General features: G+C 36.5%; 1 protein-coding gene across 1 annotated transcript; it reads left to right on the forward strand.

The window, feature by feature from the left end:
* The first annotated feature begins 352 nt into the window (after window positions 1–352).
* On the forward strand, window positions 353–13488 carry LOC131942006 (uncharacterized). Its single transcript, XM_059301654.1, is given in 4 exon segments — window positions 353–445; window positions 9131–10582; window positions 10585–11063; window positions 11237–13488. Coding segments are annotated over 3 exon segments (3729 nt in total). The 5' UTR covers window positions 353–445; window positions 9131–9138; the 3' UTR covers window positions 13043–13488.
* Window positions 13489–14251: the final 763 nt, after the last annotated feature.

Below are 14251 nucleotides of genomic sequence, written 5' to 3' on the forward strand. Positions count from 1 at the left end.
AGCAAGTTAAATAAAAGCTTTTTAATAATTAGAAGCGGAACAGCTATAAATAGAACGGACGGTCTCTTTCTAAGAAACGATGTGAATAAAATTTGTTCCTGCATGTTGGCACTGCATCAAACTAGGCAAGTAGCCTAAGATTGCTATACATATTTCAGAATTCTAATTAAATTTAACATGATCTTTACATACTATAAATTAAATGAGTTTGTGTTTACTTTTGTTTTCCATTAAGAATGAAACGAGAATTCCAAGAATTAAAATCTTTCAGATTATGTTTTCAGTAATGTATGATACCGCGAAATCATAAGCTCTCGCTAAGCTGGGTTTTTTTTTAAACCCCTAATAACATTTCTAAAACAGTCAGTCTGAATCCTGAAATAGACGTTTACAGTAAGCTTATTTATTTATAGTTTATTAAAATTTACTTATTTGTCAAATTAATGTAAGTCTTTAGTTATATTATATTTGTTTACTTATTCAAATTAGAATATATACGCCTATTATTAATCGGCTATTTTTTATTACTTTAACTATATGTAAGCCCTGCTAGGGGGGGATACCTTAAAATCTACCCTTCTAGGCTTAACTAACTAATCTGTCCGGTCAGTGCAACCGTGGTAGAACCCACAGTGGTTAAACCCTAACCTTAGTCTAAATAATAAGCTACTAAAATAAAACAAAAACTTTTACAGTTAATATAAAATTTATTTAACAAAATAATAAATATGGAACCAAAAGTTATTATAAAAAACCAGAATCTAGATCTAGACAAAACACTCAAGACATACAAAACAAACAAAACTCAACGAAACAAAACACCCAATTTCGGACCACTGTCCTAGAAAGAGGAAAAATAAGACAAATTAATTTAAAATGTAAAAAAAGGTTATACACAAGACAGTAAGCTGACACAATTGTCAGCCTAAACAAGAGGCTCTCATAAATGAAAGTAAAATCTACAATAATCCATGACTAAACCCAGGCCATCGTGCTACCACGTGGTCTGGATAAAACAAACATTGAAACTTCTCAAAGTCAAGACTAAATAGATCTAGTACGTAGTCACTTTGTATACAAAATAAGCAAACAAAAATATGGAAAACATAATAAAACACTATAAAAATAACCCTACGTTACCATACACCATATAAACGTGTCACAGAAACTCTTTAACACACAGGCCTCGACATTCCAGCAGAACGTCCCTCCCTGTCGACACCCCACATTCACGAACAAAGAAACCAATACTACGAACAAAGAAACCAAAGCTACGCACAAGAAAATAGTCCCTAATACAACAATAACTTACATTCAGGATATAAAGCAAAGTGGAGCCACACTCCAAAACAAAGTTTGCATAAATAATAACATTAAAATATAAACAAGACACAATAACCAGGCTACAAACCATTGTAAAATCAAAATCATATCAGCGCCATAATAGCGGACTACTTAACTAAAAACTACAACAATCCTAAAAGGAACACAAAAAGCGACATTCGCCTTCTTAGTTACCAATGATTATAATAACAGATAAACACACTCCAGCCGCTCACATATAGGACAGACATACTATGTAATTTTTAATTATCAATTATATTACTAGTAGGATATAGTAAAATAGTATATCATGGCCATATGCAACTTAACATTTTGTTATTTCATTATTATTTAGTGCCTACTATTATTACTATCATTATTATTACACTGAGTTAGTAAGTAACATGATATCACGAGGCTGTAAAATGAAAATATAGTTAATTACAGTTAACCAGGTTGGCCTAATTAACTGGTGTTATAAAATACATTTTTAGTCTAGTAAATATTTGGCAACCTAATTTAATAATTATGACTTAATAAATCACTTACTTATTGTATTACTTTACCATTATACCAATTAATATTTTAAGCTTATTTGAAGTTGATAGTGCGGTGTAGGCTACAGCTTACTATGTTAATTTCAAATATTGACACAGGTCTTACGTTTTTAGCCAAATAGTTTTCAGTATTTTATTTTTCAGTTTTAGTTATATGCCAGGCTTATTGTATTAGTTTATTTCTAGCTAACTGCCAGTAAAATGAATTGCTTTATCATTAAATATTTAAAGTAAATTTTTGAAGTAAAAATTTAGAATAGAATTTTTGGCAATAGGTGTTCAATCAAGGCAATAGGGAACATAATACAGATAAATAAATTAACATAAAAATCAATACATTATATTGCTAATGCTCTCAAAAGTGCTATTGAGTCTCAGGTATTGGTCATGTAACAGAGATTAAGGCTCAAGTATCTAAACCTAATGCAACTGCAGGTCACCTCAAGAGCTTAAATAATCTGGAGAAAAAACACGAAAAATAGCGAGATTTAGATAAACAGGTAAATTCATACTATGGACGAAAACGCCCACACCCACACACACATACACACACACACACATATATATATATATATATATATATATATATATATATATATATATATATATATATATATAAGTATGCTCGTTCCAGCTATTCGCCGCGGTCTCAGAAGAAAGTCTGACGTAATATTTTATGAGGGTTTCATCGTTGCGTTACCAATCTTATTCTTTGGCGTGTGACCTTGTTTTCTAACACTGAGTTATATAAATGTAGACAATGCGCAATATTTCTTGGATCTTATTTGTAGGGGCACAGGTTTGCTCACACTAACGCCCAGCACGACCCAGTGCGTCCTGTATAAACCCTTGAGGACACGCCTGATTCAATTTAGTGAACGATAATAGTAACCCATCGTATTCACATTCTATCCTTTTTTTAAACGAACATAGGCGCCATAGCGATCAGGGGAAAGTCCGGATCGCCAAATCACACCCTTTGGGGTGCCGGCTTTATTCTATTTAAAGAACGAATATAAAACCACATCTTATCTTTAGTCTAAAGCAATGTTTAAAACGAACGTATGCGCCATAGCGCTCACGAGGAAACTCGCGGCGCTAATTTGCACCCTGCCGGGCTGTCGCTCCTGCGCAATTAAAACATTTTTTTTGTGTGTGCAGAATACCCCTCAAGAGTATTCTCAACAATTTCCAAAAACTTCATGGCGATCAGATGAAAGGTATGGTAATGCATAAAAGACAAACCCACAAGCATACTTTATATATATATATATATATATATATATATATATATATATATATATATATATATATATATATATATATATATATATATATATATATACACATATATATATATATATATATATATATATATATATATATACATATATATATATATATATATATATATATATATATATATATATATATCAGTGGCGGAACTAGAAAAAAATGGCCACCCCGCAAAAAAAATTTTTTAGGCCCCCCTTGTATATATATATATATATATATATATATATATATATATATATATATATATATATATATATATATATACTAACACAAAGTACGAACACAGCATAGGTTACTCATTGCTGGCCTGTTCGGGTTTTGAAAAAAATAAATGGTTTTTTTTTTCAAAATAAAAGAAATTACTGCATAATATCATGTGTGTAAGTGCATTAGTGTGTTTTTAGAAAAACAGTTTTATTTTATTTGCTTTGGGTTCTTTTACCATCTATCTGGCCAAAAGAATATAAAACGTGAAATCTTTGTAGAAGTAATGGTGTCTCGTGCTATGATTATTTTTTTTTGTATTTATATTCTTAATTTTAAATACATTTCCTTTTTATACGAGGTCATGTAAGTACTTTATGAAAAAATATTTAGTAACAGAAGTAATTGCTTTTTAATTTGTTTAGTACAAATCTATTAAAAGGAGCTTATGAGCACCCCAATTTGACTATTTAAAAAGGGAAATAAGTCATGGAAGTGGTTTGAAGGTTTGCTTATATTTGTTAAGTTTAATTGTAGAAGAGAGAGGACTTGGCTTTCACAGTGGTTTAAAAAGAAAGGGAAAAAGAATATACAAGAGCGTGGGGATGGTGTCTATAGAATAAAGATAATCAAACCGCAGCTATGGTAATCGTTTTACAAAACAAACATCAAGTAAAAAGTTGCAAGAAAATTAGATTTTTTTAACTATAATAAAACTTATTAGGGTCGGCCGTGGCCCCTAAATGGCGTGCCCCCCCCCCCCCCTCCCGCATTGCGGGGTCTGGCGGCACTGTAGTTCCGCCCCTGATATATATATATATATATATATGTGTATATATATATATATATATATATATATATATATATATATATATATATATATATATATATATATGTATGTATATATATATATATATATATATGTTTGTAAGTGTGTATGTCTTTTATGCATTACTCAGCCTTTGGGAAGTTGTTGAGAATACTCCTTGGGAGGTTTTTGCGAAAACGAAATTTAATTTCGAAGGAGCGGCGCCCCAGTAGGGTGCATTTTGGCACCTACATTTTTTTAAAACAGCACGATACAAAAGGGATACGATGGCATATGCCATTCAATGATTAAACCGAACCATGGGCCGTACACGGCGACCCTGCAGTAGTGTAACCGGTAGCTCCCCAAAACGCCCCGCGACGCCCCTGAAAAATGAGCCATCGCCGAACGGCGTTTACCTCAATATTACGGAGGGTGACTCGAGACTTTTATACAGCACGCAATGGGGCGTCTGGTTGGTAGCATGGACAAACAAGCACTATAACAGCTAAGATCTAAGAAATATATCGCCTGCTTTCTTTACATTTTAAAAACTCAGTTTTAGAAAACAAGGTCACGCGTTTAAAATTACACACTTGTGTAGATTTCCAATATTCATTTCCAGATTAATACTAAGAGAGTCGACTGGTGAATAAAAATTATTTTATACCTAATAAAAATTGTATTATTTTCTTCTTTTTAGTGCATTTATAAAAGCTTGTAATTATAAATGTTTTTATGTATTTATTATTTTTATACTTTTTAGTATTAACGAGTTATACGCATGTTAAGACAATATAGTGTATCAACAAATATATGATACACAATTTGAAAACAGTTTTGCTTTAATAATATGATTAGTTTTACATTGAGTATCACATTTACTGATGTTTTAGGTACAATCCAAAAATTGCCACAATTAGCTGAACACATATCCTAGAACACAAATCTTTAACACTTCTTTAACCGAAGACATTAATACTGTTCAGTCTGTGGTCAAGTTTATATCTAAAGTTTCAGTAAAGTATTATGGGATGGCGTAGTCTAGTGGTAAAGAACTAGACTGCTGACCCGACTAAAAACCATTGAGCGCCTATTGAACCTGATGACGCACTTTTGTCGTAGAGCCCCCCCCCCCCCTCGCTCCACGCCCAAGACGGCCGTGATGACGCGTGTGGATAGAACTGCCTGCTAATTCGGTCCAAATTTTAATTAATTCATAAAAATTAATTAGAGATGCCTGGAAGAAACTCTGATATAATGTCACGATGCATTGTCTTCATGTCTTGACCCACGTACCAACTACGAACCGTATCTTTCAGTTAGAAGTGCCTGCAATTTCACACGAGCGTTTCGATCTAGACAGACATACAGACTGACGAGGAAGTGAGTGTAATAATAGCTTGTAAAAAAATTCTTAACAAAACGTTTTAATAACAAGCTTTTATGTAATAATGCACTAAAAAGTAGAAAATAAATTATACACTACTATTTAAATAACTATAAAGAAAAGCGTAATTTTTCAGTACTTTACATGTTTTATTTACAATAGAGTTACATGACTAAAAACCATTGTCAAGTTTATAGCTAAAGTTTCAGTAAAGTATTATGGGATGGCGTAGTCTAGTGGTAAAGAACTAGACTGCTGACCCGACTAAAAATCATTGCGCCCTCCCTCGCTGCACGCCCAACACGGCCGTCATGACGCGTGTGGATAGAACTGCCTACTAATTCGGTCCAAATTTTGATTAATTTTATAAAAAAATAATTAGGCATCCAATTAAGTCAAATTTAATGTCATAATGCATTGTCTTCATGTCTTGACCCACGTACCAATGCGAACCGTGTCTGTCAGTTAGAAATGCCTGCAATTTCACACCGGCGTTTCGATCCAGACTGACAGACAGACTGACGACTAACGAGGAAGTGATTAAATAAAAGCTTGTAAAAACTAAGCCGTTATCAACTCTCCACCTAAATTGTTTTCAGTTGATATATATTTTATTTCCTCAACTTTGTATACAATAGCAGTTTTCAAAATTATTAGTTTATTTCTTGTTAAATCATTTTTGTTTTTACATATAGGACAAGTCTTATTTAAGTTATTAATAATGTTTTGTTTCTATGTTAATTCTCTAAATTTTTTCTACCTTTCTCGCATACCACGAACAAAGCAATTAACTTTACAGTTTCACAAAATGAAAAAAAATATATAACCTAGCACAACAGGATTTAATATTACAATTTAAAACACGCTTGCATCTCTTATACTTGTAATTAAAGTGTCATACAAATATATATATATATATGTAAGCCCTGCTAGGGGGGGGGGATACCTAAAATCTATCTACCCTTCCCTAGGCTTAACTAACTAATCTGTCCGGTCAGTGCAACCGTGGTAGAACCCACAGTGGTTAAACCCTAACCTTAGTCTAAATAATAAGCTACTAAAATAAAACAAAAAAACTTTAACAATAATATAAAATTTATTTCATGGAACCATAATTATTATAAAAAAACTAGAATCTAGATCTAGACAAAACAAAACACTCAGGACATACAAAACAAACAGAACTCAGCGAAACAAAACACCCAATTTCGGACCACCGTCCATACACCACAAACGTGACACAGAAACTCTTCAACACACAGGCCTCGACATTCCAGCAGAATGTCCCTCCCTGTCGACACCCCACATTCACGAACAAAGAAAGCAATACTACGAAAAAAGAAACCAATGATACGCACAAGAAAATAGTCCCTAATACAACAATAACTTACATTCAGGATATAAAGCAAAGTGGAGCCACACTCCAAAACAAAGTTTGCATAAATAATAACATCAAAATATAAGCAAGACACAATAACCAGGCTATCAATCATTTTAAAATAAAAATCATATCAGCGCCATAATAGCGGACTACTTAACTAAAAACCACAACAATTCTCAAAGGAACACAAAAAGTGACATTCACCTTTTTGTAATAAAATAATAATTAAATAACTCCCCAGCCCCTTACATTCACCCCCTGTAAAGCTTGCAGTACCTGCAAGCAATACAAATTCAAAAATGCAGATACCAGACATGTGAACAGAACAATGTTAAAAAAATAGGTGAGCAGATTAAAAGCGGGATACATTATTATGTTGCCATAACAGTTACTGGCTATGTGGCCCAGCTGGTGACATTTGAAGCAGGACCTGGTCCTCACAGTCGGTCTCTGCTTGTCGGGTGCAAACCGCGTTCCCCTTGGGGAAACGAGAGCAGAAACACTAGAGATTTGTGCTGCCAATTTGTCTACTCTGTCCTCCAGGTTGGATGTAGTGGGAGGTGCAAATGTTTGCACACCAGGCCTGGTGTTTGGAGTTGTAACACTCTTAGATTCTCTGCCTGGGCATTCGTCCTGTGCCCACCTGATAGCCGCATCCCTAAGGACAATAAATGACGCCTTTTGGTCACAGAAGACCATTTCTTCCAGCTGACGCCTAACAGAGGGTTGATTAAGGTTCTGAACAAACTGGTCTCGCAGGAAGACTGGACTTACAGGGGCCCTGTGCAGGTTTGTTTGCCTGGCTGTGAGCACCCTAAAGGCTTGGTGTAGACGGTGTGAATAAGACCTCACTGTCTCATTTGGGCTTTGCACCACCCTTTGAAACTGGGCCATCAGTTGGGGGATGCTACGTTTTTCCCCGTAGATGTCACTCAGGAGTATTAAAGTTGCCTCAGGGTCCTGCTCCAGATCATTGCCCCTACATCGGAGCTCCTCTTTAACAGACTCCCCAAGGTGCTCCCAGAGGAGGTCTTTTCTTTCTTCAGCAGAGAGGTCTTTCCTCGCCCTCCATGCAGCCTGCACATCTTCAATGAAACGTTCCACCAACGAGGCATGACTGTCTCCGTGGAACCTCTGGATTTTAACCTCTCTGGGTGGCACAATAATGATGTTCATGGGGTGCCCCGCCATCTCGTCCGAATTGGGTGTTTAAACAATCCCTACACTAAACACAAAAACTAAACACATATGGTTCCAAAAAGGGCCTATCAAAAACAAAAATTTATCTAAGCTACACTAGCCCTAACAGAAAAACAAAAATTTAACTAGACTAAAGCACTACCCCACTCGTGCTACCAATTTGTAAGCCCTGCTAGGGGGGGGGGATACCTAAAATCTATCTACCCTTCCCTAGGCTTAACTAACTAATCTGTCCGGTCAGTGCAACCGTGGTAGAACCCACAGTGGTTAAACCCTAACCTTAGTCTAAATAATAAGCTACTAAAATAAAACAAAAAAACTTTAACAATAATATAAAATTTATTTCATGGAACCATAATTATTATAAAAAAACTAGAATCTAGATCTAGACAAAACAAAACACTCAGGACATACAAAACAAACAGAACTCAGCGAAACAAAACACCCAATTTCGGACCACCGTCCATACACCACAAACGTGACACAGAAACTCTTCAACACACAGGCCTCGACATTCCAGCAGAATGTCCCTCCCTGTCGACACCCCACATTCACGAACAAAGAAAGCAATACTACGAAAAAAGAAACCAATGATACGCACAAGAAAATAGTCCCTAATACAACAATAACTTACATTCAGGATATAAAGCAAAGTGGAGCCACACTCCAAAACAAAGTTTGCATAAATAATAACATCAAAATATAAGCAAGACACAATAACCAGGCTATCAATCATTTTAAAATAAAAATCATATCAGCGCCATAATAGCGGACTACTTAACTAAAAACCACAACAATTCTCAAAGGAACACAAAAAGTGACATTCACCTTTTTGTAATAAAATAATAATTAAATAACTCCCCAGCCCCTTACATATATATATATATATATATATATATATATATATATATATATATATATATATATATATAAATATAAATATATATATATATATATATATATTTTACCAGATCAGAAGATGTACGCCAAGGATATGAAACCCTATGGCAAATTTATGTTCTCACTAGATCAACAGATGGATACCAAAGACGGGAGGCCCCTGGTCAAACCTAAACCCATAATTTCACCAGGTCTAAAGATGGATACCACAGATGTGAGGCCCTTGGTCAAACCTAAACCCATAATTTCACCAGGTCAAAAGATGGATACCACAGATGGGAGGCCCTTGGTCAAACCTAAACCCACAATTTCACTAGATCAAAAGATGGATACCAAAGATGCGTGGCCCCAGGTCAAACAGATAGCTTCACTTTTTCAGAAAATGGACTCCAAAGATGTCAAGCCCTATGGCCAATCTATGGTTTCACCAGATAAGAAAATAGATACCAAAGATGGGAAGCCCCTGGTTAAACCTTTGATTTCACGAGATCAAAAGATGGATACCATAGATGGGAGGTCTCTTGTCAAACCTATGATCTCACAATATCAAATGATAGATCAAACTGATGTGAGGCCGCTGGTCAAACCGATAGTTTCACCAGATCAGAAGATTGACACTACAGATGTGAAGCCCTATGGCAAAATTATGCTTTCAACAGATCAGCCAGTTAGACTAATGAAGCCCAATGGAAACGTGTTGCCAAATAGAAATAATCAGCTAAGTAGAGATGATAAGACCTACCAGCAAGCAAACGTTCTGGTTAATGAAAGAAAAAAGTCAAAAGACTGTTTAAATCAAGGACCAGATTTTTTAAACTCAGAAGACTCGGCTGAAACCTATGTAAACAAATATGAAGCTAACAAATCAAGAGCTGCAAATGATAGTTTGTCAACGTTTACTGAAAATCAAACGTTCATCCGTACACCAACACAATCAGCTCTTGATGATGCTCTAATGGAAATCGATATAAAGATGAGAGACACTATTGGGAAACACAAAGAAAAAGTGAGAACCCTAAGAGATTCTACTCTTAAAAAAACAAATATAAAAGTTTTTGTAGAGGAAAGGATAGATGATGTTGACAACAGTGAAGAGCTGGCCCTAAGAGATAAATTAGTTGAGTTAACTGAACAGCTGAAAGTCTTTGAAGACAATTGTAAGAATCTAAAGGAAATAGTGAAAGAGCTGAATCTACCGACAGCTTCAATGACAGATTTGAACAATGTCCTTGAGACAGTGGGAGTGGAGTGTCAACGACTGAGCACAGCTTTACCCATTTACGCCAGGAGAAAGGACATTGTAGAACATGTTAAGGCAAACCAAGTCTCTGTCATACTGGGTGAGACAGGCTCAGGAAAAAGTACCCAGATAGCCCAGTACCTGTACGAGGCTGGTCTAGCAGGAAGTGGTGCTATCATCTGTACACAGCCTCGTAAAGTGGCGGCCATAACTCTTGCTGAACGTGTGGCGAAGGAGATGGTGAAAAACGTTGGAGGTCTTGTTGGCTACAAAACTGGAATTAAAAAGCGGTCTCACAAATGACCAAAATAATCTTCTCAACTGACCACTGTTTGCTAAATGAGTGCCTGAAAGATGCAGAGCTCACTGAGTACTCTTGCATCATTGTGGATGAAGCACACGAGCGCAGTATTTACACTGACCTTCTACTGGGCATGATCAAAGCTTGTTTACCCAAACGACCTGATTTGAAAGTGGTCATTACATCAGCCACTATAGAACCAGAACTTTTTATCAGGTACTTCCAATGTGGTCCAGAGTTGAGAGTTTCAGGAAGGACATTTCCAGTAGATGTCTTGTATGAGATGGACAATTCAAATGAGTTTGAAGATTATGAAAAGAAAGCGGTTGCTAAAGCAGTACATATCCACAAGAATGAAGGTCCTGGTGATATTCTTGTTTTTCTTACTTCCCCTGTTGAAATCATGAGATGCTGTGAAGAGTTAGTCAAACAGCTAACAGCAGGTGCCAAAGAAAGACAGCTAGCAGACTTCAAATAATATCCTTCAGAAAATCGGAGCCCTGGGGTTTTGTTAGATACAGCTCACCAGCTGAAGCAGAGAGAGCTGTTGAAGGTACACAGAAGGATGAGACACATGTTGGTAAACTAAAAACTCAACAGAAGAAAAAGAGAAATTATTCTGCTAAACTTTCCTAGTGCAGAAGACCCATTAAACCACCAGGGACTGCCTTTATAGCGTGTCCAGCGGTGGAGAAAGCAGGATTGGTTGGACGCTACTTATCTCTGCCTACTGGAATGTTTGAAATTCAAATGTCCAAAAATGAGAATGATTTAATGTGCTTCAAAACAGGGTCAGCAAGTGAAACTGAGATCAAAAATGCAGTTTTACATTTACTGGATAATAGGGAATACTTAGAAAAACAAATACGTGTAAGCCTAGTCCGCAATAAAGTCAATGCCCCAACCAACATTGAAATGTCCTGCTACAAACAACAGTTGGTTGAAGAATTTGAAAAATATATCTCTCGACATAAATTTGAACTGGATTTGATACTACCAAAAGAGAACCATGTTGATCATATTGGTTTCATTCAATTTGATGATCCAGTAGCTGGATTGGCTGCTTGTGAATCTGTAAGAGGGTGCATGATTTTTGGCAGCCCTATTCAAATCCACCTAAACCTCAGGACCACTTTTTACGTACCCCAGTTCATCATGAGAGTCTCAGAACATCAGCTGGATGAAATTTTTGAAGGTTTGCAGAAGAACAACCAGATTGTGGTGTCCAAACGAATCATAAAAAACAAGAACTTTATCATTGAAGTATCATCAGAGAAAGCTCAGGAGAAAACTGAAGCTAGAGATTTGATTCAGAAGGTGCTGCAAGGGGAGATCATCCAGTGTGGTGAGGATAATCTAATAAAAAAACTTCTCAATCGTGAGGGGAAAGCATTTTTACGTGAAATAGAACAATCTTTATCAATTGTCATAGTCATCGATGAGCGTAGAGAAAAACTTCATCTTTACGGAAGTCCAGAAAATATTAGCCAGTGCAAAATAGAGATCAATAAATATTTGGATAAAATCAATCAAGGATACCATAAGACTGTCAGCTTAAAAGGCCCAGGGAAACCAGTAGGTCTAATGAAAGCTTTGATGGCAGAGTTCCAAAATCTCCGTGATGACCTTGTTGAAACGTTTTCACTTAGTGATGTCATTATAAATTTCAAACTGCAAGAACTGTCACTTATTGGGGATAGAGAGTCTGTAGACAAGGCGTTGGCGAGAATAGCTGAGGTGGAAGCTTCGCTCGCTAGAAATCCTGGCATTGATGGGGATAAAGTTTTACCAGACTGCGGCATATGCCTGAGTCCAGTAGACACAGCAGAAGATCTGTACAGACTTGAGGGCTGTGGGCATGGCTACTGCCTGGGCTGTCTCAGGCTCCAGCTTGACGATGCTCTGGGGGAAAACAAATTCCCAGTAAAATGTGAACGTCAGACATGTGGTCTGCCTTTGGTCTGGAGAGATTTCCAGTTTATGGTCAAGAGAAAGTGGGTAAACAAAGCAAAACTGCTGCAAAGGTCTCTGAACGCATTGGTTTCTCTGAATCCCAGCAAGTACAAATTCTGCTTGACCCCCAACTGTCCTATCGTGTATGAGGTGACTACCTGTGAAGAGGGCGATGAGTTTACCTGCCCATCCTGCTCTGTCAGCCTGTGCACCTCCTGCCACACAGTGTACCATGCAGGTCTCACCTGTAGAATGGCTGCAACCACAAAGGAAGCAGATTTAAATATAGACCAATGGATACGAGCTGACCCGAGCAACAGAAAGCACTGTCCCAAATGTACAACTGTGATAGAAAAAAATGGAGGATGCAATAAGATGCATTGCAGTGGGTGTAAAATCTACTTCTGTTGGATTTGTTTGGCAGATTTCCAATCAGAGCAAGAATGTTATGCTCATCTTGTTAAAATGCATGGGGGTTTCTACGATTAATTAGATTTAGCTCCGGTTTTTAAATGCCTTTACTTTATTTACCTTTGGATTTTCCTATTGGCAATGCTTCCATGCTTTAAATAATTATTTGATTGATTTATATGCAATGTTTGTTTTAAGCTTTACACTTTCAAATTAAAATTATCAGCAATGGGTTGGTTTAAGCAGTAAAAGACAAGAACTTCCTTTACAATAAAGAGAAACAATATGCAGCATTATAAAAAGACTGAGAAGATAATAACAAAAATTTGGCTGAAATGTTTGTGTGGCTCAAACTAAGTAATGTTCACATTTTGTTTTATGTATCACCTAATTTGCTAATAAAATGTAATCCATACTGTAACCTGTATAATCCCAGTCCTTTAAATGAAGAGGATCACAAGAAAAATACATCATAATAAGTATAGACAATCATAAAATTAGCTTTTTGTAAAAAAGTTTTCCTTCATAGGTAGTATGCCTAGGAACAGGGCATTTCCCCCTGTCAATTACCCCCCAGATATCCCCCCCCCCGACATTACCCCCCAGAGTAAAAACTTCCCCTGTCAATTACCCCCCCCCCCCCCCCCGCCCAGTAGGACATTACGCCACCCCCAAACAGGGTTAGAGTTAGGGCTAGGTTTAGAGCTAGTGTTAGGGTTTTGTCTAGCTTTGGTTTTGTGTGAAGTTTTAGGCTAAGGTGGATGCTTAGGTTTTGGTCTTTTTCTTACGGTTTGGATTAAAGTAGTATATAGGTATGAAATTCTAGTTAGAGTTAGGATTTTAACTTGAGGGGGGGGGGGGGGTAATTGACAGGGGGATAATTGCTCTGGCGGGTAAATACGGGGGGGGGAATATCAAGGGGGTAATGTCCTGTAGCCAGTATGCCTAAATCAACCTTTTATATATATATATTGTTATGTCCGACCTCCGACAGCCGCGGAGGAAGCGGACACCCCAGGTTCGTTTGGTATGGTACCGATAGAAGACGTTGTAAAGGAATCTCAACAACTTGCCGTGAGCTCGTTAATGCAGTCTAGGGGTAAAACACGACAAATCGAAGAGTCTCACACGACTTAAACTATGAATACCTTTTTAATTTATGTACAAGATAATGACACTAGGTAAGATCAAAATGTACAGATTCTATGAGTACAATAAATAACCTCAAAAACTCCAACTTACAGTTTGAGAAAATCACAATATATCACAGCTGTGGCATAGTATATT

The sequence above is a fragment of the Physella acuta genome, unplaced genomic scaffold (genome assembly GCF_028476545.2).
Source record: "Physella acuta isolate Inbredline_101_S28 unplaced genomic scaffold, ASM2847654v3 ptg000381l, whole genome shotgun sequence".
NCBI classification, from domain to species: Eukaryota; Metazoa; Mollusca; class Gastropoda; family Physidae; genus Physella; species Physella acuta.